General features: G+C 45.3%; 2 protein-coding genes across 5 annotated transcripts; one reads left to right on the forward strand and one right to left on the reverse strand.

The window, feature by feature from the left end:
* Nucleotides 1–213: 213 nt before the first annotated feature.
* On the reverse strand, nt 214–14,497 carry p2rx1 (purinergic receptor P2X, ligand-gated ion channel, 1). 4 transcript variants are annotated; one of them, XR_014876378.1, is made up of 15 exons: nt 13,786–14,491; nt 9,878–10,022; nt 7,571–7,642; nt 7,202–7,271; nt 6,171–6,258; nt 5,451–5,531; nt 4,897–5,038; nt 4,682–4,812; nt 3,913–4,003; nt 3,765–3,830; nt 2,712–2,807; nt 2,040–2,129; nt 1,256–1,300; nt 1,042–1,164; nt 214–984 (listed from the first exon to the last, which is right to left on the reverse strand). XR_014876378.1 is itself a non-coding variant. In XM_085174063.1 (14 exons), the coding sequence occupies exons 1-14, from the start codon at nt 13,920–13,922 to the stop codon at nt 1,159–1,161; spliced, it is 1,257 nt and encodes a 418-aa protein (XP_085030189.1). In that variant the 5' UTR covers nt 13,923–14,497; the 3' UTR covers nt 214–1,158. The 4 variants fall into 4 exon arrangements, 3 of the variants coding, with proteins under 3 accessions (XP_085030189.1, XP_085030190.1, XP_085030187.1); XM_085174063.1 differs by having other exon boundaries at nt 214–1,164; nt 2,040–2,126; nt 13,786–14,497; XM_085174064.1 differs by having other exon boundaries at nt 214–1,164; nt 7,214–7,271.
* Nucleotides 14,498–20,324: 5,827 nt separating this feature from the next.
* Nucleotides 20,325–27,382, forward strand: dhx33 (DEAH (Asp-Glu-Ala-His) box polypeptide 33). The gene is made up of 12 exons (XM_085175847.1): nt 20,325–20,747; nt 21,010–21,170; nt 21,263–21,490; nt 21,602–21,772; nt 23,964–24,149; nt 24,251–24,362; nt 24,881–25,040; nt 25,131–25,219; nt 25,302–25,429; nt 25,511–25,714; nt 25,788–25,874; nt 26,094–27,382. Exons 1-12 carry the CDS (start codon nt 20,537–20,539, stop codon nt 26,400–26,402), a joined length of 2,046 nt encoding a protein of 681 aa, XP_085031973.1. The 5' UTR covers nt 20,325–20,536; the 3' UTR covers nt 26,403–27,382.
* The last annotated feature ends 83 nt before the right edge of the window (nt 27,383–27,465 follow it).

Here is a 27,465-nt window from a genome sequence, read left to right on the forward strand (position 1 = left end):
GTGTACGGAGGAGGCAGGCACTAAATATCACTATCAACAATATTTAAACCGTGGGATTTTCCTCTGTGGCCATTTCTACGACCTTTCACAGTGGAAAGCCTGAACTCCAGCATAGATTAATCCCAATTCCTTAATCCCAATATGTCAGTTTGTTCACACGGGTCTGTTTCTCCACCAGATTTCCTTCCTTTTAGATGTTTTTCATCATTCAAACCCTTCAATGATTTAAATGGCCATAAATCAAAGATCACCTGTGCGTGACCTTTGAACCCCTGCAGAATTAGAGTATATCGGTTTAATCCAGGCGACTCCTGTGGATCGATCAGACCTGCTGCTGTTGCTGCAGTGACACAGAAGAGTCAGTGGGTGTGGCAGCACAGGAAGTGAGTGGCATGACTCGTTTTATTGTGATTTCAGGTCATAATTAGAGCCAAAGGACGGAGATTATGGTGGAGTCTGTACATAATATGAAATCGGGGACTCTCCTGGTCTGCGCATGCGCGTGTGCCTGTCTCAAAGGCATCCGCCGTCTCGTGTCGTCTCGTGCATTTCTGACTGTACTCACTAAAGCGGAAGCATGGCAGATCCAGTTACAATGTAAATATGTACCGATATATAAATGCGCTATTTTTTGCATGCTTTTTGTACACATACTCAAATAAATAAAATCTGAATCATTTCAACATTTCTCAGGTTTTGTTCGACCAAAGCAAAAAGAAACTGCGGTGATGTCACTGCACATGTTTTTATTAAGTCAACAGCTGATCACAAGGTGACACGAGGGACGACTCACTGACAGCTGCTGTTTCTTTACAACGACGGTGAAGAGTTACAGAAACAGGCGGAGGCAACACCCAAAGAAGACAAGCAAACAGCAACACCCAGAAAGTACACACCGCCGAGTCGGCTGCCTCTGACTCTACATACAGTCACAGTTCCTCAGGATGACTAAGCTGCTGATGGGAATAACGAGATTCCATTTCACTGATGGGAATAACGTGATTCCATTTCACTGATGGGAATAACGTGATTCCATTTCACTGATGGGAATAACGTGATTCCATTTCACTGTGCTGCTTTCTGTTATTCCAGGATCCAGGGTTCCAGTGCGTCACACCTCCAAAAGAGGCGTGGCCTTTAGGCTCGTTTGCTCCCGGGTCACTTCTGCACGACAAACAGTAAATGAATAAAACATCATTAAAACCAGTGAGACTCGTGGGAGTTGTTGTTGTGGAAGAATACGGCGGTGCCTTACTTTAGACACATCTGTCTCTGTGCTGCCCGCCTCTGAATCAGCATCCTGTGGAACAGGACACATTTAGATCATGTGCAAACCACGCTGCTGCTCATCGTGATGATGAGGCTTAAAATAAAAGAACATGTGTTCTGGGAATCCATCCTACCTGGCAAACCATCCTACCCGTTGTTTCTGCGCATGCGCACAACACGAAATTCAGTGGCAAATTCATGTCCTACCTTTGTGAATATTAGCTAGAAAAATACTCTGAGCGGTAAAATTAACTGCCAAACCATGCTGCCTTTGTGAATGTCACCTACAAGCATACTTAAACTGCTACAATTTTGTGGCAAATCGTCCTACTTTTGTTAACCTGAGCTAGAAGCATACTTTAATAGCTACATTTTAGTGGCGAACCATCCTACCTTTCTGAATATGAGCTAGAAGCATACTTTAACAGCTAAAATCCAGTGGCAAACCATCCTACCTTTGTTAATAACAGCTACACACATACTCTGACGGGTAAAATTAAGTGCCAAACCATGCTACCTTTGTGAATGTTACCTACAAGCACACTTTAACGGGTAAAATGAAGTGGCAAACCATCCTGGCTGTATCCATATGAGCTACAAGCACACTCTGATGGGCAAAGTTAAGTGCAAACCGTCATACCTACTTAAATTGGTGCTGGAATTACTCTGTGACAGCAGAAATGTGCATAAACTACTCACGGTAGGACGTTTTGCCAAAGTAGGAGGGTTTGTCAGAACCTGCACTACTGCACAGACTGCCTCCTACTCACTTTGGACCGGTCTTTGCCTTGAGCCTGTTTTGCATTTGCTTCAAGGGTGTAATAGACGTTTGTGTCGACACCAACCGACTCGCTGTCCTGCTGTAAAACAGAAGTTAGAGAGGAAAGCAGTCTGGGTGGGCCTGGCACAGAGTTCATCATCAGATAAACTGGCTGCTGTACTAATCATAGACTCTGCGCTTTCATGAACACAGCAATAATCTGATGGTAAGTGAAGATTACGGCTTCCGTGTGGACTGATGAAGGAAAATAATCTCCAATGACTTTCTCTGATAGTTTGTCTGTGAAGGTTCTCAGTCATCCAGGTCATCGTAGCCAAAGCAGCTTGCAAAGAAAAGCGTCTGGACTTCTTTAAGTTGCTTGAAGACGTTTCACCTTCATCTGAGAAGCTTCTTCAGTTCTGAGGTCAAATTGTGGAGAGTCCCAGATTTAAACCTAGTGGGAGTTTCCCCCCCACAGAGGGACAAAAGGACCCCTGATGATCCTCTAATTGACCTTAGAACTGAAGAAGCTTCTCGGATGAAGGTGAAACGTCTTCAAGCAACTTAAAGAAGTCCAGACGCTTTTCTTTGCGAGCTCCTTTGACCTCTGATAGTTTGGTTGAACACCTCTCTGCTGCCCTCTGCTGTTCAAAGAGAGCACAGACTCATTTGTGAAGCTTACCTGTACTTGTGTGTCCGTGTATTTGAACTTCATGTTCTTGTAAAATTCTCTTTTCGGTAGCAAATAGAGCAGCACCAAGTCGCACACGACAGTCGCCTAAAAGCAGGGAGAAAAAACAACTGCGTCATCTCCTGTTGGATTACAACACTGTGCAAAAGTCTCGAACCACCGAGTATTTTAAACCTTTGTCATTACCTACAAAGAGAACGCCTCTGCAGACTCTGGACACTCACTACTGCTACTTTTAGCTCCTCATCAGCACAGCAGGAGCGCTGCGTGTTTGTGTGTCGCTGGCTGAAACCAGCAACCTGCCACACAAATGTGTAAACTACCACATTATGGAGCCTCAGACACTAGCTACTCACTAGTACGTGCAAACTAACTGAGCCACTGTGCTTTTCCAGGGTTGGGTGGCTGATTGCTGAAGCAGGTGTGCACTGGCACCTGAGGGGAAAACTGGTGGCAGCTGAGATCAAGGAAGACAAAATAGTGCGCAGATATAAAGGCCTGCTTTGTCTGCAACACCAGGAACAAACGTACAGTTTGTCTAACTGAAACAAGTCTTTATTGTTCAACACAGCCTGAACTCGTTTCTCCAGACTTTAGAGGACGTTCAAAGCTCTTCTCTGGATGTTATTTGTCCTGTTCTGTCAGGATGATCCCACTGCTTCAGTAATGTTGAGATCTGACTGATGGTGTGTTTGTGTATGCAGGTATGCCTTTGCTGCATTGTGTTTGGGATCATTGTCACGCTGAAGCTGTCACCAATCAGAAGCTTTCCACTCTTGCTGCGGATCAAAATCAGATTTTTGTTTATCAGTTTTGACACGACCTCCATCACCAGGACATAACCTGCACCATATTTAACCGTGGTATGTTTGGACACAGTCCCTGGAGTTAGGTGCCTCAGTCATTCATATGTCCAAAGAGGCCTTCGGAAAACCCGGAGAACCACTTTAAAACTTAGAGCGGAGCCTGGTTCCTAAGAGGATCAAAAACGAGGCCGACTTTTGCACAGACGTGTGGAATATGTACGTAAATATTTCAACATACCACTCCAAAGATTCCCACTCCCGAGCCGATGGCTGTGAAGGTCGGGATGATATCAAATTTCCGTGCCTGTGAAGAGCAGAGTCAAATCAACTCCTTTGGATTCTTCTTCCAGTGACAAAAGCACATTTAAGATAAACGTGTTACTCACGAGTGACTGGACGATGATGTCAAACCTGATGCCAAACACTTTCAGAAGTGTTCTTTTCTGAATTTTGTCCTCCATGTAATGCCTCGCAAACCTGCAGATAGACACAACCACGATATGTTACCAGGTGATGAAATATGCTTCATTTGACAAACACTTCATCATCCGTGTGGAGGAATGCAAACATTTCTCCATCAGCCAGCAGGTGAAAAATGACCAACTGAGCAGGAGCGTGCACGTGTCTGTGGTGCGCGAGGAAGCAGAAATTAATTGCAATAGTTTCAAACACTGAGCCAATATGTGCGATGTTGTCAACAGTTTCAAAGGTTAGATGAGCGAATCCACTGTTATCATGAAGTTAGCGAGAGCTCAGCAAATGTAAAGCTTATTAATTAATATATAATATTAATAATATTATTAATATATAATATTAATATTAATATTAATAATATTATTAATATATAATATTAATAATATTATTAATATATAATAGTATTAATATTATTAATATATAATATTATTATAATATTATTAATTATATAGTATTATTATTATATAATAATATATAATTATTATATTATTATAATAAAATAATAATAATATTAATAATATTATATATTGATAATATTATTAATATATAATATTAATAATATTATTAATATATAATATTAATAATATTATTAACACGAGACCTTAAAAGTGCTGCAAGCTAAAAATATAATATATATTTGCGTCAGAGGTTTTCTAGACACAAACTAAATCTCTCGCTGACCTGAAGTTGTAGCCCACTGAAGAGCCTTCTTTGCTCCCATAGAGTCCGTGAAAGGTGTACTCTGGTTTACAGTGTTTTACATGCACGTCAAAGTTACACGTCCAGTCGACCACAATCCCGATGGCTCCTCCCTGTCAGGAACAAACGCCGTCTTCATCACAACAGGAGAAGAAGAGAAGCAAAACACGGAAACGTGACAAGAGTTTCTAACTCACCACTTTAGCTACTGTTTGAAAGTTTAAGCCAGAAAGTTGAATAATGTCTCCCAGTTTGAATATGGGGCACAGGGGAGCGTCGAGCGGGTGATAAAGGCAGCTGCTGATGTAGTTGGAGTCGACGTCCTCCACCAGGTTGCTCCTGAAAACGAAACATTAAAAACAGACAGAAAAAAAACTGTGAAATATTTGACGCTTTCTGTACTTTTAGCAAAATTAGTGATTAAACTTGTGGTTTGATTTAGAAGCTGAAGAGTTAAAAGAAGAACAGAGTTTACTGTGGAGCTCTGTTTCGTGTGTTTCATTTGGCGAGCTGCAATAACACAAACGTTACAGAAGAAACTCAAACTTATAAAATCATCGTGATCTTTATGACATCATAGAAACGTGAACAAATATAAAAACTGAAGAGTATAAAAAACAAATTTGTGCCACTGACGGAAGATTTCTGACCACAGCTGTTTTATAAAGTTACACTAGTTATGCCAGAGTGTGACACACTCGTCACACTCATCACGTCATCACGTCTTCTGAGGTAAACGTGTCCCCGTCACCTCGAGACGCCGAACACGGGGAACGTGACGGAGTTCTTGATGAACAGCGTGTAGTTCTCTGCAGACAACAGCAGCGGAGGACTGAAACACAAACAGGTTTAAAATGAGCACATTTGCTTCCACAGGTGATTGTGTACCTTGTTACCATCGTTACAGGATCTGTCCGCTCGGACTACAAGACTTAAAAACAGTTTTTACCACCAACCATACGACACCTCAACCACAACACTTAAACACACACAACACACTCAGAAGCTGCAGCTTCACAAGTGTTTAATCTGCACTGGTCACTTTATTGTCATTGATATTTATATTTAAAGTGCAATACTGTAATGTTCTGCTGCTCAGTCCTGTGCAGTATCCCATCTGCCCTCCGTCATATTTCAAGATTTTCTTATTTAATCACTAGTTTACATATATTTATATTTATAGATACATATATATTAAGTCATCTTTTCTCTTTTACCATGTCTCTCTAATATTTAGCTCCTTGCTATTTTCTATTTATTTTATTTTATTTTATTTTATTTTATTTTATTTTATTTTATTTTATTTTATTTTATTATATTTCCTCCTACTGTATCTATATATATATATAGCTGCTGAGTGACTGCTGCTCGTCAAACACATTTCATTGACCCTGTGCTAACTTGCATATGACAAATAAACTGAAAACTGAAACTGTAATCGCACAACCGTGAACATTTCAGTTTGTCGTACTCTGGCACGTCGTGGTCGTCCTCCACTGGACACCAGGCCAGCACTTCACAGGTCTTTGTGCTGTTCACGCAGACTCCGGTCATTTCTCCTGATACAGAAACGAAGAAGTGATTACTCAACAGCGTAACAGCAGTTTCAAACACTTCCTTGCCTCCACTTTTATCTTGAATTAGCATCAACAGCAGCGTAGAAAAGCAGAGCAAACGCTGAACCAGCTCTTTCTTTTATCTTAGTCCCAGTGTTATCACCTCCCTGTGCGCGTCGCTGCTATCTCATCGTGCGTGTGATGAGTTTGCAGACCGCCTCCAGCAGGCGTTTCGGCCCTCTGACCTGTGTGTTTGGCTGCGGGACAGTCCCGCGGTTACTTGTTTTTAAGGCTGAGCTGTGACTGGTGTGACAGATCTAAAGCTTCGGTCTGATCGAGGGCGACGTGAACTGAACTCTGGGACAGATGAAGCACAATACATTTATATAACTGTTCTTAGAAGCAGCCACACATTTGGACACATTAGCGCTCATGTCGCTGTGTCTTTGTGTGCTGCAGTTTATATTGGCTGACATGCATGCAGCGAGCGTGCTTGTATATACATGCATGTGTGTGTTTGCTTAAGGCAGAGTTTCAGCTGCTTGCTTTAGTGAAGCCGTACAAACACCAAATGTTTGGTTGCTAAGGCTGGTTTGTTGAGATGAATCTGTTTCTTCTCCTCGGTGTGGACAAATGCCATTCATGAGTTATGTGTAAATGTTTACCTCAGCAGCCGCGACTCATATCTGCTGTATTTATATAGATGCTGCTGCGTGAGCCTGTCCTGTCACAGCTACGGCCCACTTTGCAAACACACTGCTGCTCCATCACCTCACACCATCCCCGACCGCGCTCAATAAACGGCTTCAGTGAGTTTCAGAAGCCTTTTCAGCTCCGGCGAAGCCAAATTACAGAACAAGAAGCACAACATCTGGACTGATGTGAGTTGGCAACAGACTCAGTGAGGACCGCTGAGGTCACACACTCTCAGCCTGTCAGGATTTACCGTTTCCCGTACGTTTGAAACTCCCTCCTTCACAGTCGGCGTCTGTGTTGCAGTTGTGTTTGCCCGGGAGCTGTTGTAAAGAAGACACTGGGGTCAGTCTGTGTGCACAAGTACGAAGGAAGGACATGAAGAAGAAGACAGGAAAACAACCTGCGAATGTGAAAGAAACGTCGTGTTTTTATAGTGCTGCTCTTTGGGCCATTAGGCTTTAAAAGAGCCTTTTCTGCTAAACAACAATTACCCAATTACACAAACAGTCTTGGAATGAGTTTCCGCTCGTTTTACTATATATGGAAGCGCAGGAGGAAAGCAGGGAAGCAGGAAGAGGGAGGAATGAGAGAGGAAGACAACCAGTGCCTGTTCACATACCTCTGGACAGGTTCCCATCGACTGACCCTCAGTCATGATGTAGTTTGTCATCACTACAAATGATGAGTCTCCCTGAAGTTTAAAAGAGAAGAAGCGATGTGTTTAAAAGCAGTGAGCACAGACTTAAAACAAACTCTTGTGCGAGCCGTGGCTCGTTGTATTTCACAGGAAGTGGAGCAGAAGACGTGAAATCGTTGCAGAGCAACAGAAAGAAGGAGGTTGGGCTGGATGGATGGGTCAACACAGCGCTCAACGGTCAGGATCATGGATCATCTCAACTGTGAGACAAACGTCACACAACAAAGGACGTGATCATATTCACAGTGCAGTGATAAACAATATGATTGGACCGGCTCGTATATAACACCTTTTCAATTCAATTCAATTTTATTTATATAGCGCCAAATCACAACAAAAGTCGCCTCAAGGTGCTTCATAGATACAGAGAAAAACCCAACAATCATATGACCCCCTATGAGCAGCACTTTGGTGACAGTGGGAAGGAAAAACTCCCTTTTAACAGGAAGAAACCTCCAGCAGAACCAGGCTCAGGGAGGGGCGGGGCCATCTGCTGTGATTGGTTGACCTTTCTACTCTAACACTTTACAGTGCGCCTCATTCACCTTCGGTCCAGCACTGACCCTCCTCAGAGGCGACGTGGGTTTCAGTATCGTACCCACGGATGCTTTGACACGCAGACTCGAGCAGCAAAGGTTCGACCCACCAAGCGTCTGCAGTCACCCTGAGCACACGTATGTGAGAGCTGTCACTGGTTCCTCTGTTTCCAGTTTGTGATCTAAGCGAATGGAGAACTGAATCTTTATTATACTGAGAGTTGAACCTTTGGCCATATTATCAGGCGGTAGGAGGGGGTAAATCCAACTCTCTTTACTTTTGCTCAAAATCACAGTTACATCTGCTTAAATTAAAATGTTCTTTATACCAGGTGACCCTGAATCCTCCCTTAGTTATGCTGCAATAGACGTAGGCTGCCGGGGATTCCCATGATGCATTGAGTTTTTCCTTTCCAGTCACCTTTCTCACTCACTATGTATTAACAGACCTCTCTGTATTGAATCATATCTGTTATTAATCTCTGTCTCTCTTCCACAGCATGTCTTTATCCTGTCTTCCTTCTCTCACCCCAACCAATCACAGCAGATGGCCCCGCCCCTCCCTGAGCCTGGTTCTGCCGGAGGTTTCTTCCTGTTAAAAGGGAGTTTTTCCTTCCCACTGTCACCAAAGTGCTGCTCATAGGGGGTCATATGATTGTTGGGTTTTTCTCTGTATCTATGAAGCACCTTGAGGCGACTTTTGTTGTGATTTGGCGCTATATAAATAAAATTGAATTGAATCCGTGGTTGCATCCCTTGTTTTTCTTGTCTTTTGCATCTCTGATGGCTTCCTGTGCTTCCTGTGCTTCCTGTGCTTCCTGTGCTTCCTGTGCTTCCTGTGTCTCTCTCGGTTTGTCTGTGGAGCCTTTCAGTGTCACTCCTTGTTGGCACCTGCTTGTCTTGTGTGCTCGTGTGGTTTTACTCCTCCCTCCTTCGTGACTGCTGGCTCCGTCCTTTTTGCTTCACCTGTATCTTGTTATGTTAGTGCAGCGCTGATGCTGGGCTCCAGTTATCGCCCTTCCTCTTGTGCTTTGCCTTAAACGATTGCATTGTTTTATTCATATGTTGTTCCTGCCAATGTTTTCTTCCTTTTTCAGATTTTTGAGTGTGCGTTTTGCTCCTGTGTGCACGGCCTCTCTTTGAACCGAACGTCGACGTAGCTGAGGTCACGTGACGATTACTAAAACAATGACCATCTGACAATAAAGTGCATTCGATCAAAGTACGTGATGGAGGAAAGTGATCTTCTCTTTATGTAACACTGAAACCACCTGTTTACCTGGCTCTGAATCAAAGCCCACACCCACACCTCAGAGCAAACATCACAGCCTACATTGTGTCTTCTTCTTCTTTCCCACAGTTAACAGGACACAGCAGCACTGCAGGCAAACAAAGTTATCTGTTTGATCAGCGTCCCTGCTTCGCTCTCACATGCAACGAAGCTGCAGAGTCATCCCAGCAGAGGTGGATCATCACCAAACGTTGCAAACAGAAGCCTCTGCTGCTTCGTCAGCCTTGAGTTTTCCAGCAGCAGCTCAGCTGATGTTTGCTCACTCTGACAGTTTGACTCATGAAGTCGATTTCATCAAATCTGCCTCTGGTGACCGACTTGCATCAGGTGCCAAACTGACCACTCAGGAGTCAGGAGACGACGACATATCAAACGTTACTGGGGGCACGAAAGGTCACTGACCTGTGAGGGGAAGACGTAATCAGCCACGTCCCAGACTCGCTCTGCCCCGCTGCTGTTGGTGTAGCCCACTCCTTTCATCTTGGTGAAGACGGAGCTGACGGCCGTGTCTGTGGACTGGTAACCTTTCTCATAGATGAAAACCCACCTGAAACAAAACAGAAAGCATTCTGTTCAAAAGCCCACTGCACCCCAAAGCAAGGACCACACTGCACACAGCCATCAGCACAACTACCAGGACAAACGTGCCTCATGCAACGCACTGGCTCGTGTTCGTGTGCATTCAGCACCGCAAAGACACAGCAGACTCTCACAGCAGCTGCTGAAAGAAAGCAAAAGTCTTCATGCTGAGCGTAAATAGGGGATCGTGGCTCAAGAGTTGGCAGGTCGCCTTGTAATCGGAAGGTTGCCGGTTCGAGCCCCGGCTTGGACAGTCTCTGTCGTTGTGTCCTTGGGCAAGACACTTCACCCGTTGCCTACTGGTGGTGGTCAGAGGGCCCGGTGGCGCCAGTGTCCGGCAGCCTCGCCTCTGTCAGTGCGCCCCAGGGTGGCTGTGGCTACAATGTAGCTGCCATCACCAGTGTGTGAATGTGTGGATGACTGGATGTGTAAAGTGCTTTGGGGTCCTTAGGGACTAGAAAAGTGCTATATAAATACAGACCATTTACCATTTCTCTTAAACAGACTGTTGGTCCTTATTGTTCTGAGGATGACGACTGGATGATCTCATCCAGGAAAACAATGACTGCCACCTCTCAGGTGAGCAGCAACCTTCTTTGGACAGGAGCTCCAGAACAGGTGCAGAGCTACAGTTAAAACTGCAAACTGCTGTTTTATTTCTTTTGTTTAGAAGTTGTTGTTTTGTCAGAAGGTTTGAAAAACACAACAGTTTTTAAAAAGTTTGAATTTTTCATGGTTAAAAACATCTTTCACAGCATCAGCACATTAACACAGAGTCACATTTTTGTGATGTTGCAAACTTTGCTCACATGAAAGGATTCCAGTTCAGTTCATCACCTTAAACTCATTTACTTACTGTGTCACATTCAAAGCTCAGCTTTTGTGTGGATCTGCAAAGACGTCAGTAACAACTCGTTCAAAGTTATTTCATCTGTTTGTTAAAACTGACTCTCAAATATGACATTATCATGTCCATGCTGTCACTACAAGTCCTTCACAGCTGGATTGAGATGGACTGCATCCAGCTGTGTAGTACTATAGATGAGTCGGGTCCACAGACCTTTAGATCTGCGAGTCTTCCCACCAAAGACACATTTCTCCTTTGGTACCCGTATGGCTGCAAACTGCTGTTTTATTTCTTTTGTTTTAAATTTGTCAGAAGGTTTGAAAAACACGACAGTTTTTAAAAAGTTTTAAAAAACATCTTTCACAGCATCAGCACATTAACACAGAGTCACATTTTTGTGATGTTGTATCAGCTCTAAGTTTGTGAATGATGGTCTTCCCACTCGCCGTGACAACACAAAAACGCTGCACGATCCACGGCCCACATCTCGCTGCACGCACTTTCACTTTGTAAAGTCATTGTTAAAAACCTCACAGAAACTGAGTGCTGGCTTTGTCACAATGAAGCTGAAACATGAAAGGATTCCAGTTCAGTTCATCACCTTAAACTCATTTACTTCCTCTGCTTGTGTGTCTGTGTGTGCGTTTGTAGCCACGAGGTAAACAGCTGGTGTGCACTGAGCTGATACTGTGTGTACACGCACACTGTGACGCATGTGTAGAGCTGTTTCATATAGACTGTGAAACAGCAATTAGCCCGTGGCAGGAAGCCCACAGGACAGCGTGTGGTGTCTTCATTTGTCTGCAGCGAAAGCTCCTCAGAGCGGCGCACGAGAAGAAGCATCTTTCTGCAGAGCGAAGTCGTAAGCACAAAAGCAGCAACGCCTATCAGCATGGCAAATCGAATTATACAGGCTGGAGGGAGCCGGAGAAAAAATGCGGAGAAACGGGAGAAAAAATAGGGCAAATTAAAGGAATAAAGAAAGCGATGAGCGTGGAAATAATGGAAGCATCTTCCAAAAGAGCAGCGTAAGAGAGATGTGTATCTGCGAGCGGCTGGGAGGCTCTTTGATGTTTCCCACCACACTGTGCTGCTGAGATTAGTTTTTATTTAAAGACAGAATGAAGAGAAAATAAATCAACCTTCAAGTTAAAGCTGAAAACATAAACAGAGGATTGGGATTTTTTTAGCATAAAAGTTACAAAGAGAGAGAGAGAGAGAGAGTGCTGTGGAGCTGCTCTTTATCCCCTTCTACTGAGTCCAGGTCACAGGGGCACAAACATCCCTCCTCCTCCTCCAACTCATCCAGGAGGACACCACAGCATTCCCAACACCACCCAGAGATATAATCTCTGCAGCATGTCCTGGGTCTCCCCCAGGGGCCTCTTTCTGGAGTCAGACTGCCCAAACCACCTCGACTGTGAGGGATTTATGACTCGAGTGTTTATTACAGGTGAAGTTTGAGTATGTTCGTCTGTTTTTTCCTGTTTCATCTGATAGATGCTTCCCAGTTAATTACCAGCAGAATGTCCTCTATGGGAGCCTCTGTAGTCTGTCGCCTGCCTTAGATTCTGTTTGTCCCTCAGCTGTTGAAGGCTGTTTGCTCCTGATTCACTGAATCACTGCTTCAGCATCCGACTGTAAACAATAATAATAACAAGACGGGCTTCAGCCCTGACTCGCCCGCTTCACGTCTGAAGAGAGGAGACGGCTTTATAATCGCATCTCCCTCATGCACATCACCACGCTGCTTTAATGTGGCTGCAGGAGGCAGGTGTGTGTGTGTGTGTGTGTGTGTGTGTGTGTGTGTGTGTGTGTGTGTGTGTGTGTGTGTGTGAGTGTGTGTGTGTGCGTGAGTGTGTGTGTGTGTGTGTGTGTGTGTGTGTGTGTGTGTGTGTGTGTGTGAGTGTGTGTGTGTGTGTGTGTGAGTGTGTGTGTGTGCGTGAGTGTGTGTGTGTGTGTGTGTGTGTGTGTGTGTGTGTGTGTGAGTGTGTGTGTGTGTGTGTGCGTGAGTGTGTGTGTGTGTGAGTGTGTGTGTGTGTGTGTGTGTGTTTGTGTGTGTGTGTGTGTGTGAGTGTGTGTGTGTGTGTGTGTGTGCGAGTGTGTGTGTGTTTGCCATGAACTTTTTCTGATCTGAAACTCAGAGCCGTTTAAAATCACTTCACTTATAAAAACCCGACTTTAAACAGGAGCTGATGTTAAACTTGTCAGCAGCGGATGATGATGATGATGATGATGATGATGATGATGATGATGATGGTGCATCTGTGCTGTGTGGCAGTGAACTGGGCAGCAGTTGATTGTGATCTGTTTGAGCACATGCCCGTGCATATTTATCACACGCAGCTCCTCAGGTTCTGCTGTTTGGAGGTGCATGAAGGCAAAAGTTAGTCACACGGCTGCATGAACAAGTAGCTCATGACAAACAAGAACAGAGCCGTGTGTCGTGAGATGAAGCGAGATGAGTAAAGGAAACAGGTTCTCCCTTTTTCAGGATCAATTTCCAGCGAATAGCTCCGGCATGTCCAATCACGTTAGGGTGGGTGGGGGGGTATGTAGACAAACAAGTCTGCTGCAGGGGTTTTGTCCAAACATGAAATGGGCAGGAGCTCTGCGCTGTCGTGTTCACACCTTCTTTCTACAGTCGATCATAGCGACTCTCACAGCTGCCGTTTGTGCCTGTTTGCTGTGTCAATACCTGCAGTGACCGTGTGTGTCTGACCTCCTGCACAAGCCCAACACCTTCCTTTCACTTCCCCACTCGATCCACACAAAGCGAACTCTGGGTCACTCAGGAAGGAAGTTCCAGACAAGATGAACGACACAAAGTGATGCAAACCCTCTCTCACATGTCCTTACAGCTAAAACAAAAAGCAGGTCTTACCCGATGATGTAAACCAGAACCCCCAGCTGGATGAGCCGGCACGCCACTCCCACCCTCCTGTTCCTCACCAGCACCTGGCGGGGAGTCTCGTACTCAAAGAAGAAGTCGGAGAGGGCGCTGGTGATGTGGTTCTTCATCTTCTCTCAGGCTGACCCGCAGGGCAGAGGGTCTCTGCTTCTCCTCACTCGCATATAAAAACTCCCACGAAATTCTTTTCTTCTCTTGTTCTTCACGTGTGTCTTCTGCCTCCTCTCATGAGTAATCTTATACTCTTCATGTGAAGTCCTAAAGTCTAACGACTTCCTCCTCCCTCCCTCCTCTCTCTCCTCCTCTCTCTCTCTGCACTCGCTCGCTCTGTTATCAGCTTGTTGCCTTTTTGCGTAACTTGACCGTTTCCGTGCATCTCCTCACTTTTCTCAGGAGACATAATAAGCACAGACACATGTGTCGAAATTCACTGTTAACTTTGTCTGCAAGTTTCAATAACTTAGCAGTTGCCACACACAAGCACCGGATGCCCTCGTCTGTTTGAGCAATCAAACCTTATCAGCCGCTCTGACACTGTCTTCCTGCGTGCTGCACAGAGATAGACGCCACAGAAACTGAGCGTAAACACGGTGCATCTTCCACAGTTCTGCATGTTTGCTCTCGTGTCACCGTTTGTCAGGCAGCCTTCTTAACTTTTATCAACGCCGTGTGTGGCGCACGCCGTCAAACACTTTGATTTTCTCATCCGGCTCAATAACTCAGGCCCTTCTCTCCGTTCTCCGTGCAAAAAAAGGGCTGCATGACAATCAAAATATTAAATGAAAGGCTCTGTTAGCACAATTGGCGTCACATCACTTTATAATTCAGACACTTTAGCCAGAGTCAGATGAATGTTTCCCAGGGTGACACGCAGGCGTGGCCCTGAGCTGTGCTCCACAACAACCCTGAGACTGAGCCTCACAATGTTTGATGAATGAACGCAGCACGAACAGGAGGAGCTGGATGAGCCTCCGACTGACAGTAATGGTGGAGACAGACTGAAGTCATGACTCGTGCGTAGAAAGGATTAGTGCTGACTGCCTGAACCATCTTCACTGAACTAGTTCCCGTCGTGTTTTTCTTCTCGTACGTGCTGACAGAGCAGTGAAGTGATGATAAACGGCCAAACCTTCAAATAATGAGAGCAGTGCATGTAAGAGTAGCGCGCAGTGTTATGGCTGGTGATGGAGGACGCCGTGGCGGGCAGACCAACAGAAGAAACACAAAGACAGAAGCACAAATCCCACAAAATGGTAATGAGAGGGTGAACACGGGAGGAGGGGACGACACGTGAACCCACAGGTGAGAACGAGGCACAGGTGAGGACGAGGCACAGGTGAGAACGAGGCACAGGTGAGGACGAGGCACAGGTGAGAACGAGGCACAGGTGAGAACGAGGCACAGGTGAGGACGAGGCACAGGTGAGGACGAGGCACAGGTGAGAACGAGGCACAGGTGAGAACGAGGCACAGGTGAGGACGAGGCACAGGTGAGGACGAGGCACAGGTGAGAACGAGGCACAGGTGAGGACGAGGCACAGGTGAGAACGAGGCACAGGTGAGGACGAGGCACAGGTGAGGACGAGGCACAGGTGAGGACGAGGCACAGGTGAGGACGAGGCACAGGTGAGAACGAGGCACAGGTGAGGACGAGGCACAGGTGAGAACGAGGCACAGGTGAGGACGAGGCACAGGTGAGAACGAGGCACAGGTGAGAACGAGGCACAGGTGAGGACGAGGCACAGGTGAGAACGAGGCACAGGTGAGAACGAGGCACAGGTGGGGACAGACTGTTTCCTGTCTCAGCACTCGTGATGCTTTTTTATGTTTAGGACGACTTTTGATGAAAGCACCACGACGTAAAGTCTCAGGCTTTTTTTAGTTCAGTTATACAGGCTCTGCTTTTGGTTATAGTTCATATCCAATCCCCCCCCCCCCCCCCCCCCACACACACACACACACACACACATTAGGCACCTGTGTATCAGGCTTTGGTTTGCATGTGTTCTTTGTTGTGGTGTCTGCTTCTCTACCTGCTCTGGGATTAATTCATGGGCTTGTTTTGTGTGAGGCGCTTGTGAAGCATCAAATAAAGGTTCTTTGACCTGTTCAGCTCTTTGTCTGCCTCGCGGTCCACATGACCACCATCTCACATCATGACAGGAACCATTTGAAAGGACCGTGTTATCACAGAGAAAAGGTGAAGCCAGAAGGTTTGTTTACAGCTGTATTTAATAACTGATCTAAGATGTGAACAAACTGGTATTTAAATGATCCTCCATCATGTTCCAGCTGCAGCTGAGGACTGAAGACAGTAGAGAGAAGGCCTGCACAAAGCAATCATCAATGTAGAGCAAGTCAGTGGGATAACGTCATCCAGAGGGCAACTTGTTTTCTTGCTTGTCGAGGCAAGAGCAACGATTCGCTCCCGGGAAAAGAGACAAATTCCTTTGGGCTTGCGTCAGGAAGTGCGTCCGATTTAAACATGCGAGCTGCTCGCTGTGACGACCTCTTGTTAATAAGGGAGCAGCTGAAACAGCATTATCACACACGGCCCAGAGAGCAAATATTCATTCAATTAATGTTTAATCATCATCAGTTTGATGTCTTGCTGCTATCTGGGGATCTGATATCACTATAAGAACCAGTGATGAATTCCCAATCTCTTTAGATTCTTTGTGATATGCTGCTCTTGCAGACTCTACTCGGCCTTTGTGTTGTCTATAAAATTCAAATGGTTCCAGATAGAAATAGATTTGCAATCTTGAGCCGCTCCACAAACCACCTGCACAGCACCTGAGAACTGTCCCCCCGTCAGTGCAAGGGGGAGATAAAACACAGTCAGCTGAGTGTGATATTAATGAAGATGCCAGTGTGTCTAATGCTGCTGCTGCATCTACAGCATCATGCAGTACACCACCAGCACCACCAGCACCACCACCTAAACCAACCCAGAGCTCTATGAGACGTTTTTGCAGAAGTCTGTGACCCAGCAAGACACAAGTCAGCTGATAAAATGACTGCACTTGATTTCCAACTATTTTTGTGGATGTTAAAGGATTCAGAAAGTTTATTCATGCACTGAATCCTGTGAATGTAATTCCAAGCAGGAAAACACGCTCCCAGAAAATCCTCCCAGGCCTGTCTGACAGAGAACATCTTCTTTTTGTTTTGCATATTAATTCATATTTCATTGTGTTGTGGTTTGCAGGGTTTTGTGTTGTTTCACTTTAAATTTATTTAAAAGGAAAAAGCTGAAAATTTAAATGGTCCAAAGTTGAATTGTAAATAGTTGGTTTTTGTATTTTTTAATGTATTTTTTTAATTTTAGGTGGAGTGAATAAATAAAAGCATATTTATATAATAAACACATATAAATAAAAAACTTTTTTTTACATTAGTATTTCATTTTGTGCATATTTTTATTGTTGTTGATAATAAATTAATTAAAGCAACAAAACAACCTGAAGAAAGCAATGTTCCCTCTAATGTTTCACGTGTCTGAGCGAACACACAAACTCCCTGAGCGTCCCCTTTGACCACTGTGAGCGACAGCAGACGTGACTGTGGTCACGCCAGCATCGAATCCATCCAAGTTACATGTTTATTAAAATAATCAAATGACAGCATTTATGTTAGACTACTTTTAATTAACTGCTTTAGCCCACTTACAATGAAAATTAATAAATAAATCTAGTTCATGACCTGTAGCATGTTAACACTATTGGAAGTAAAAATAACTTCAACTCCAATTTTGAAAACACAACTTTCTTTTATTTTTTTTTATAAAGCTCTGACTTGTATAATAATAATAATAATAATAATAATAATAATAATAATGGATTGCATTTATATAGCACTTTTCGGGGCCCTCAAAGCGCTTTACAATACCACTATTCATTCACACGCTGGTGGAGGCAGCTACAGTTGTAGCCACAGCTGCCCTGGGGCAGACTGACAGAGGCGAGGCTGCCATATCGCACCATCGGCCCCTCTGACCACCACCAGCAGGCGGTAGGTGAAGTGTCTTGCTCAAGGACACAACGACCGAGACTGTCCGAGCCGGGATAGTTGTAACATTTTTGACATTTCTGTCTGTAGCTTGGAGCTCTTTTAAGGTAGTGGATTCAAAATGTAATGCAAAGTATTTACATTTGTTGGCTATTAAATAGTACAGCTATTTTCTCTGCAGCACAATTACCCATTGCATGGTATGGTCTCAAACACAAAGAGGGAAATGTTACAATTAACCCCATAGTCTGGGTTAGTTGTAACATATCCTGGGGTGAAATGTAACACAATGAAATAACTGACAAAACATTAACATGTAATCTTTGTTTATTCAACACATGAATGCACTTAGAGCCATTTATGTAGCTATGTGTGTGTGTGTGTGTGTGTGTGTGTGTGTGTGTGTGTGTGACAGAATGCAGAAATCTAGCTTTTGAACATATTCCAACCCCCCAAAAAAGACAAATTATGGAATTTTCTGCAACTGAATATTTCATTAATTTTGGTTGGTCTTCCTTGAGTTTGGCCTCATTGGCTCAGTGGGCATTATAACCTACAACTCTTGCACCAATTTTGAACATAACAATGAAGCTGAAAAAATGTAGTTGTTCACCAGCATCGCAATTCCATTACTTTTTATCATGGCTTACCTTGGTGTGGTTTGCAAAGTGCTTCAGAAAGATGAGGAAATCTGTTTCTTGCACCCATCCTGATTTATTTCCACTACCAGTACTTCCTACTGGTCCATCTCTGACACAGTGGTCTGCATAATGTATGTGTGGGAACACAAACAGTGGAGGAATTGTGTTGCCAATGGCATTAACCACATATACAAAAGCGACCAGTGAACCTCTCCCTGCTGATGTCGTTGCCCCAACTTGTTTAATATAAGTTAAAGTAATAGTGTGGTAAGTTGTAACATCTGCATTATTGTTACAACTGACCCAGACTGTTGCTGTTACAACTGACCCAGACTCCTATAGCCATGAACTAGCTAACATTACAGCCAACGGCTAAAACATTAGCACTAAAGACCTACACAGAATATATCCCCATAGACATACAAATAACATAATTTAAGTTTGATGAGTTTAACTGCAAAGCAGATAATGCTATTAGAAATTGAAATAAAGTAGAAAAACTTACTTTTTGGCATACAAATGACTTTTTTTCGTGTTAAATTGTCTGTGTTTGACGAAATGAGCTGATTTTTCACATGTGATAGCAGAACTGAGTTGGTCATGCACAGGATGAGTCACATCATTTGAAACTTAGCCCTGATTGGAGAAATTGGAAGTGTTACAACTGACCCATGTTACAACTATCCCCGGTCTCCCCTAATACTGACTTTAATTAGTGGCCACAGACTTTTGGAGTTAGAAATAAGAGTAGCACAGTAACCATTTCTTCATCACCACACGGACGGCTCTGCATCTGGTTTGTGTTCTTCTCTTTGCACAGGTCATGTTTTGAGAACAGATTTCAGGTTTATACGGTGAAATTTGGAAGAGTGTAGTTCTCCTCTGACTGACTGGCTGAATCCACATGAATCTCAGCCCACAGGAAAACAGTCCCATCAGCTCCTGACAGATCAATAATCCTCAGTGATTTAAAAAAGAAATTCCCAAATGCCTAAAAGCCGTGGTTACAGAGTATTTTGATAAGCTGACTACGTTAATAAGATCTTACAATCCTGGTTATTGATGACATAAATGTCTTTGTTTATCAATTAATCCATTTTTACTATATAATCCACAGATTTTCATCTCACGCAAACTCGTGCTCGTAAAGTTAGTGTTACTCTGACCTTTACGGTGATACAGATGTCAGAGTTTGAGTGGCAGTAATAACGCAGGCTGTGAGAAACCAAAGGACACCGAGAAACAGTGAGGAGCGCCGCACCTGTAGAAATAAAGTGCTTTTCACCACAGGAAGTGAGTAACGTTAAAAGAACTGTTGCAATCGCTCCCATCTCATTTATTGTTTCATGTCCTCCAAACTAGAGTGATGTTAATGGACTTTTTGTAGAGCACTCTTGTATTGCTTATACTGTAGTTTAAGTCACACTGGTGTCTGCTGTATAAACTGTGGCACAGATAAAATGAGGTGGAGACATTCCTCAGAGATGCTGGTCCATACAGACATGATGACATCACACAGCTGCTGCAGATTTGTCGGCTGCACATCCATGATGCCAACTTCCTGTCTTACTAGATCATTTATGATGTGAGGAGTGGCTCCATTTTTCTCCTCTGAAATCTCTATCAGCATCTGACACAGCTGCCGCTCACTGGATGCTTTGCTCTCAGCTGCTGATGCTGCCGCCAACAGCCATGCCGCGTTCAAAGCCACTTAGGTGAACTCAGTTGCTTCCGGCCAACTCCCCTTAAAAGACAGCTGAATGGCTGTACCTAATAACGTGTAGTAAAGCCAAATATATGAATATGTTCAAGAGATTAACGGGCTGTGCGCCAGTACAGGACGTACGTTACTACGTGCTATAAACCCGACTTCCTGACTCGATCTATGACGTCAAACCTCTGCGCCGACCACGTGGGAAGGTTTTTTTTGCCGAGGTAGCAAAACATCCGCAGTGCCGCTCGCTGGTCTGGCAGCGAGTATGAAAACAACTTTATTTTCTTCGTTTCTGGCGTGAAACAATCTGAAAAAAGGGCCCTCGGCGCTTTCGCTCCCACGGTCACTTTTTCCAGAACATGCCTCACGACCCCGACCCTCCTCCGGCTAAAAGATTCAAGCCGGGATCCGTGTTTTTCCGCCTCGATAAGAACAAGCCTGGAATGCTGCTGCCTAGAAAGGGGAATGCGAGCACTCCGATAGACGTCCAGAGGAAGCAGCTTCCCATCTATCAAGCGAAGCCTCAGCTGCTGAGCCAGCTGAGACAGCTGCACGGTGCTGTCCTCATAGGTGAGTCACAGCTGCAGCTAGCTGCTGCTGCTACACACGTGAACAACTCTGTAGTTTATCTTAAACTGCCTATGTTGTGTTGGTGTGGTGGGTTTGTGGGTGGAGCTACCTACGTAAGTACATTATGCCCATAGAAAGTCTGGCTCACGTCTTTTCTGTTATTTCTGCCCACGTGATAATCACAAATATGAAACCTTAAATATATAAATAGAGTTAAAGTTGCTGAATGTGTCTGATAACTCTGTCCTGTGTGCTCCGGCAGGTGAGACCGGCTCTGGGAAGACCACTCAGATCCCTCAGTATTTGTACGAGGCTGGCATCGGGCGGCTGGGCATGATCGCCATCACTCAGCCCCGAAGAGTTGCTGCCATCTCGCTGGCAGGAAGGGTGGCGGAGGAGAAGAGGACTCAGCTGGGGAAGCTGGTACTCACGATAAACGGGATTCCCGTCTGCTGTGGACACTCGAGCTGATGCTCTGCGTTGTTGACGTCTGCGCTGTGTTTCTGTTGCTTTAGGTTGGCTACACGGTGCGTTTCGAGGATGTCACCTCCCCTGAGACGAAGCTGAAGTTCATGACTGATGGTATGCTCCTGCGCGAGGCCATCGGAGACCCCCTGCTGCTGCGCTACACCGTGGTGGTCCTGGATGAAGCTCATGAGCGCACTGTGCACACCGACGTGCTCTTCGGTGTGGTTAAGACGGCTCAGCGCAGGCGCAAGGAGCTTAACAAGATTCCCCTGAAGGTCGGAGCAAAGTTTACACGTGTTGTGACTTCAGCGTTTCTAGTGAACGCAGTGTGAATCACCTCACTGCATCTGCTCTAAAGCCTGCACCTGGTGTCCTAACCTCCACAGGTCATAGTGATGTCGGCCACGATGGATGTGGATCTGTTCTCCGAGTACTTCAACAAGTCCCCCGTGCTGTACTTGGAAGGCAGGCAGCACCCCATTCAGATCTACTACACCAAACAGCTGCAGTCAGACTACCTGCAAGCTGCTCTGGTCTCCATCTTCCAGATCCATCAGGTAGTTTCTGTGTCTCCTATTTCCAGTTTAGATGAAGCCAAACAAACGCACCGCTCTTCTTCAGCATCATTATTGGAAATAGGGCTGCCACAAACGATTATTTTGATAGTCGACTAGTCAGATCATCATCCATTGGACATAAAACGTACAGCTTATTGCACCAGCAGCATCTGCTCTTATATAACTATCATTAGCTTACAGCTTTAAGTGTTTAAGGTATGTGCTAACTAAAAATAACGACAAGATGATAGTTTATTACATTTTAATGAAATTTGCAGATTGTTTCGGTGAAGTTTAATAAACTCCTTGCTATCTAAAATATAACAGGACACCGGAGTAAATTATCCAGCATCTCACACTTCTGATAATCAGCTGTCTGCTTGACGTTTATTCAGCTGTGTAAAAACTATAACTTTAATCTCAGCCAAACCGATTTACTCAGGAACAAATAAAATACTAAAAAACAAACAATAACATTTTTAAGTTATCTAAGTGACTTATATATCATGTTTAACCTGAGTAGCGAAGGACGGTGGTGGGTTTGAAAACAATTTGCCAATAGTCCGGTGTTCTCACGGCTCTAGTTAGCCTAGCCCCCGGCTAGCTATCGAGCTAGTGGGTAACAGACGTCTCCGAAAACGTCGGAGCGCTTTTGAAAATATGTGGTGTCTTGATAAACTGAGCAGATATTTGAGGTTTACACAGCTACATTCTCGCCAGAAAATATGCTAAACGTTTATTTTGTGACCCAGAAAGAATAATAAGAGTAATATTAAAACTAATTAGCTGCCGCCATTGTTGGAAACTGAGCTGGGCTGCGCTATGAATTGACCCTGTGCACGAGAAAATGCTAACTTCCTGGTTTGAGACCGGATGTGGGGTTGTACATTTCCGGTAGCTTTACTTTGCGGTCAATCGCTACTGCGAAGATCTTCTCCAAAATCATGTCCAAAACTCGAAAACGGAAAGATTGCGTTAAGTTACAAAGAGAAGGTGGGAACACTCACCGCTGTTGTGTCATAAAAATCTAATGATCAATTTTGACGTTTAAAGAGTTTAGATCGATCAGTTGTTTACATCACTCAACACAAGCAGAACTGCAGCAGAAGACACATCGTCCACATTCAGAAGCTCATCTCTGTATAGTGACTGGTCTCATTATTTAAACAGGTAAATGTTCAGCATTCAAACTACAGGTGAACAATAGTCAAACCAGATGTTTCCTGTTATGTCAGCTAGTCAAGTACACACCTACACAGCATGTTAACAAACCGTGAAAAAAAGCCACACAAAAAATGAATGATTGCTGGTAACGGTTTCTATACATTAGTATTTACGAAGGGTATGTTGTGACTTACCTTCAAAATTACAGCGGTCCCTCGCTATAACGCGGTTCACCTTTCACCTCGCTGTTTCACAGATTTTTTAGTGCAAGTTTGCATGTCTTTTTACGTCCTGCGTCCTGATCGCTGCAGACGATCTCCTCCGTCTCTCCTGTACAGAATCGCTGCATCGATGCTAGCAGTGTGACTCTGAAGTGCAGTGCTGTATGTCCACGATGTCCACCAAACATTTTGCACCGTCAAAAAATAAAATTGGCTACTTGATTTCACCTATCACTGGTTATTTTTAGAACATAACACCCGCGATAAACGAGGGACAGCTGAGAAATATAACATTTGAATCCATTTTCTCTTTTGCTCTGAGGCGTGGGGGAAAAATATCGACAAGTTGATGAACATCATTTACAGATATATTGGGTAAATGCCCGAGACATCTATAGAAATGTAAATCGCCGCTTTATTTATTTATTTGCTTAACTTGTTTTGGACCGTAAACAGGGCACGAATAGGACACCGGAAACAAAGCTCCCCACAGGAGATTCCGCACCGGAAGTAGCATATGCTAACGTGCACATAGTCAATTCTGGGACAGAGCTGCTTCTTCTTCTTCGGGGTTTAACGGCAGCTGGCATCCTTGTACATGCAGTGCTGCCATCTTCTGTTTCAGTCCGTTATTACACTCTTAAATCCTACTACTTATTCCTGCGTCTTTTGTGATCTTACAAAGCTTCAAACGACGCGTCGACTATTAAATCAGCGACTAATCGTGACTAGTCGACTAATCGTGGCAGCCCTAATTGGAAACACAGATTATGTTCTGTTGTGATGACGATTTTCCACACATGCAGGAGGCTCCTTCATCACACGACATCTTAGTCTTCATGACGGGCCAGGAGGAGATCGAGGCACTGGCGAGGACGTGTCGGGACATCGCCAAGCATCTGCCTGACGGCTGTGGCCCGATGGTGGTTATCCCACTATATGCATCTCTGCCCCCAACACAGCAGCTCAGGGTCTTCCTGCCAGCTCCTAAGGTACAAACATGTCTCAACATCACACGCTGCTGCTCTCAGCAGCATCTTCTGATTTAGACACTCAGCTGTTGTAAGTCTTGCAAACCTTTTTTTCTCTCCAGGGCTGCAGGAAAGTCATTCTCTCCACAAACATCGCCGAGACATCCGTCACAATCTCTGGGATCAAATACGTCATAGACACGGGGATGGTGAAGGCCAAACGTTTCAATCCAGGTGAGATGATTCAGATTGCAAATTCATCGTGCAGAGAGAAATACTTGTGCTTGAGTCTTTCCATTTAATACTAAGGGGGGGAAACACGGTGCACCTGACCCCTGCAGCGCCTCCTGCGGGTGGTGGGCCTGCAGGAAGATGGGCCCGTGTCCCTTTTCGGACTGTCGCTCGCCCTCAGGCACCCTCCCCGGGCCTGGCTCGAGGGCAGGGCCGCGGTAACCCCGGGCAGGGTGAACTGCTCCCTCGATGGGCTTCTTCTGAATTGTTCTGGTCCCTCGGTCGGGCGGCTGCCCCTGTGGCGCCGGATAAGCAGAAGAAGATAGATGGATGGAAAAAACCCACAAATGGGAAAAAATGTGGTTTCCAGGGGTTTTTTTTGCTGTGAGGATCATTTATGTGTAAAAATATTTGTTTGGCTTGTGACCCTTTGAAAAAAGTCGAGCCCCCCCCCCTGTGATCCTACATTGAACGGCACAGATAAGATGTTCTCCTAACAGCGCACGTGATGTGACTCTCAGACAGCGGCCTGGAGGTGTTGGCGGTGCAGCGTGTTTCCAAAGCGCAGGCGTGGCAGCGAGCAGGCCGGGCCGGCAGGGAGGACTCCGGCTTCTGCTATCGTCTTTACACCGAGCAGGAATTTGACAACCTCGTCCCCACGACTGTTCCTGAGATTCAGAGGTAGGTGTGGAGGCTGCTTTCCACGCGTGATAGTAAAATCCACCTCAGTGTCTCATTGGTTTAGCTCTCTGTGATGCTTCTTATCCTCAGGTGTAACTTGGCAGGTGTGATGCTGCAGCTCATGGCTCTGGGGATTCCAGACGTGACAAATTTTGATTTCATGTCCAAACCGTCTCCAGGTAAGATGCTGTCAGGAATCCCCTCGCGTCCGCCGGTAAGCGATGCAGAGTTCGCTGTAGCGGTGCTTTGTGTTTTCCACAGAGGCCATCCGTTCTGCTGTGGATCATTTGGAGCTGCTGGGAGCTGTGGAGAAGAAGGACGGGCAGGTGTTCCTCACCACTCTGGGAAAGAAGATGGCGAGCTTCCCTCTGGAGCCCAGATATGCCAAAGTAAATCCCTCTGCTCTGCTATTCTTTGTGCTTTAGTCAAAGCGTCAGCTCACAAGCAGATCTCTGTTTGCTCCACACCAGACCATCCTGCTGTCCCCGGACTTCTCGTGCTCTGAGGAGATTTTGAGCATCGTGTCGCTGCTGTCCGTGGACACCGTGCTGTACAACCCGCCGGCCCGGCGGGACGAGGTGCTCGCGGTGCGCAAGAAGTTCATGTCCAGTGAAGGAGACCACATGACACTGCTGAACATTTACAGAGCGTTCAAGAAAGTCAGCGGTAACAAGGTGGGTGCGATGAACTAATGAAAGTACATCGATGAAGTCGAGCTGCTGAGCTGTCACGTGATCTCTGCTGCAGGAGTGGTGTCGGGAGAACTTCGTCAACAGCAGGAACATGGGCCTCGTGAAAGACGTCCAGGCACAGCTCAAAGAAATCTGCCTTAAGGTACATCTGTGACCTCTGCCAGCACAGATTCTCCCAGCAATCACTGTTTAGTTATTAACATTTAATGTGCAAATATTATTACGAATGTGCATCATGTTGCAGGCTAACGCCTGCAGGGCTGTTTGGAGAACAGCGAGTTTTCCTGCCTTGATCCCTGCACACCTGTGCCTGCGGTGAACTCATGTGACCGGTCTAATAAGTCACGTCTTGTTTTCCCAGCTGAACCTGAAACTGGAATCGTGTGGAGCAGACACGGCGAGCGTTCGCCGCTGCCTTGCCCACGGGATGTTTGTCAACGCTGCGGAGCTGCAGCCCGACGGCAGCTACTTGGCTCTAGACACCCACCAGCCCGTGGCCATCCACCCGTCCTCCGTCCTTTTCCAGGCCAAGCCAGCGTACGTCGTCTTCAACGAGCTGCTGCACACCTCCCGCTGCTACATGAGAGACCTCTGTTTGGTGGATGCCGACTGGCTGCTGGACGCGGCGCCCGAGTACTTTGGCCGCAAGCTGCACCTCAACAAGAGCTAACCAACAAAGAAACACCTGCCACAAACACTCTTATTGCAAGTTGGTGCAGAACGTTTGCTGTGTCCTAAACTACTCTGGATTTCACTACCTCCCAGTTGACAAGCATCGGGCATGTGTCACTGAAGCAGAAGTCTGCAGATCCAAGTTTGACTCCTCCGGACTGTCATTCCAGTTTTATGAGCTGTAATTTCTTCTTCTCATCGTTGAGCCACACGGTCGGCCTGAAAAGCCCGTTTGCTTTGATTCTTTCAGTAGTTGCATGCATTTATACAGCACAGGTAACCTCAAAGGAGCACAGCACGGCTGTTTTCCACCATGTTCTTCTTCATTGCTGCCAAACAGCCATGAAAACGCTGCAGCAGACAGATTAGTGGCTGCGAGTCCAAAGTAGGAGTTGTTCACTCTGATTGTTCGGGGTCTTACAGGGGTTTCTTCATGCAGTCAGAGTAGATTTGTTTCAGTCTACTTTCAGCTGTTCTCTTATTCACAACATGAAAAACAAACGCAGCGTGTCACTGACATGGTTTCACTCACACAGCCTTGTTCGCTCGTGCATGCTCTTCCTCCCATCTGTCACCGTCCAGCATGCCTTCCTCTCCAGGTTCCTCTCGTTGCTGTTGGTCGATGCGCACACGGTCACCACACGTGCGTGCAGACGCGTGCAGCGCATGAATCTGTTCAGCGATCGCTCGGCTCCGTCACGCAGAATGTAAACGACGCCGTGTTGATGAACAGGACGGACTGTCTTTTTTTACACATTGGACTCAGGATTGTAAAATATGAGCTGAATAAAATATACAGTTTCTAACTTTGTAGTCAAACGCTGAATGCTTTAGAGGATTATCAACAGATCTGATCTGCATGAAGTTTATTGGAACGAATGCACGCCTGCCGGGCGCCTCTGAGTGGATCATGTGATCCTGATACATGTTTGTTACGTATTCTAATAAAAACGAATCCACCTGACGCGGCACACGTCAGCTTCTAACATGTGTTTCGTGTTGTTGTGTTATGGCCACAGTATGGTTTGAGCACTGAGTCTTGAGCCACCTCGTTTTTAAAA

This window comes from Neolamprologus multifasciatus, chromosome 10 (genome assembly GCF_963576455.1).
Source record: "Neolamprologus multifasciatus chromosome 10, fNeoMul1.2, whole genome shotgun sequence".
Lineage (NCBI taxonomy): Eukaryota > Metazoa > Chordata > Actinopteri > Cichliformes > Cichlidae > Neolamprologus > Neolamprologus multifasciatus.

What these genes read in the sequence shown, in the direction of transcription:
- p2rx1 (XM_085174061.1), bottom strand. Translation starts at nt 13,922, where the DNA reads ATGAAGAACCACATCACCAGCGCCCTCTCCGACTTCTTCTTTGAGTAC. An exon ending in ATTACGTCTTCCCCTCACAG is followed by an intron (nt 7,643 to 9,877) that starts GTCAGTGACCTT and finishes TTTAAACTTCAG; the next exon opens with GGAGACTCATCATTTGTAGT. An exon ending in TCAGTGGGCTACAACTTCAG is followed by an intron (nt 4,004 to 4,681) that starts GTCAGCGAGAGA and finishes GTCTATCTGCAG; the next exon opens with GTTTGCGAGGCATTACATGG.
- dhx33 (XM_085175847.1), top strand. Translation starts at nt 20,537, where the DNA reads ATGCCTCACGACCCCGACCCTCCTCCGGCTAAAAGATTCAAGCCGGGA. An exon ending in CATGTCCAAACCGTCTCCAG is followed by an intron (nt 25,220 to 25,301) that starts GTAAGATGCTGT and finishes TGTTTTCCACAG; the next exon opens with AGGCCATCCGTTCTGCTGTG. An exon ending in AGAAAGTCAGCGGTAACAAG is followed by an intron (nt 25,715 to 25,787) that starts GTGGGTGCGATG and finishes TCTCTGCTGCAG; the next exon opens with GAGTGGTGTCGGGAGAACTT.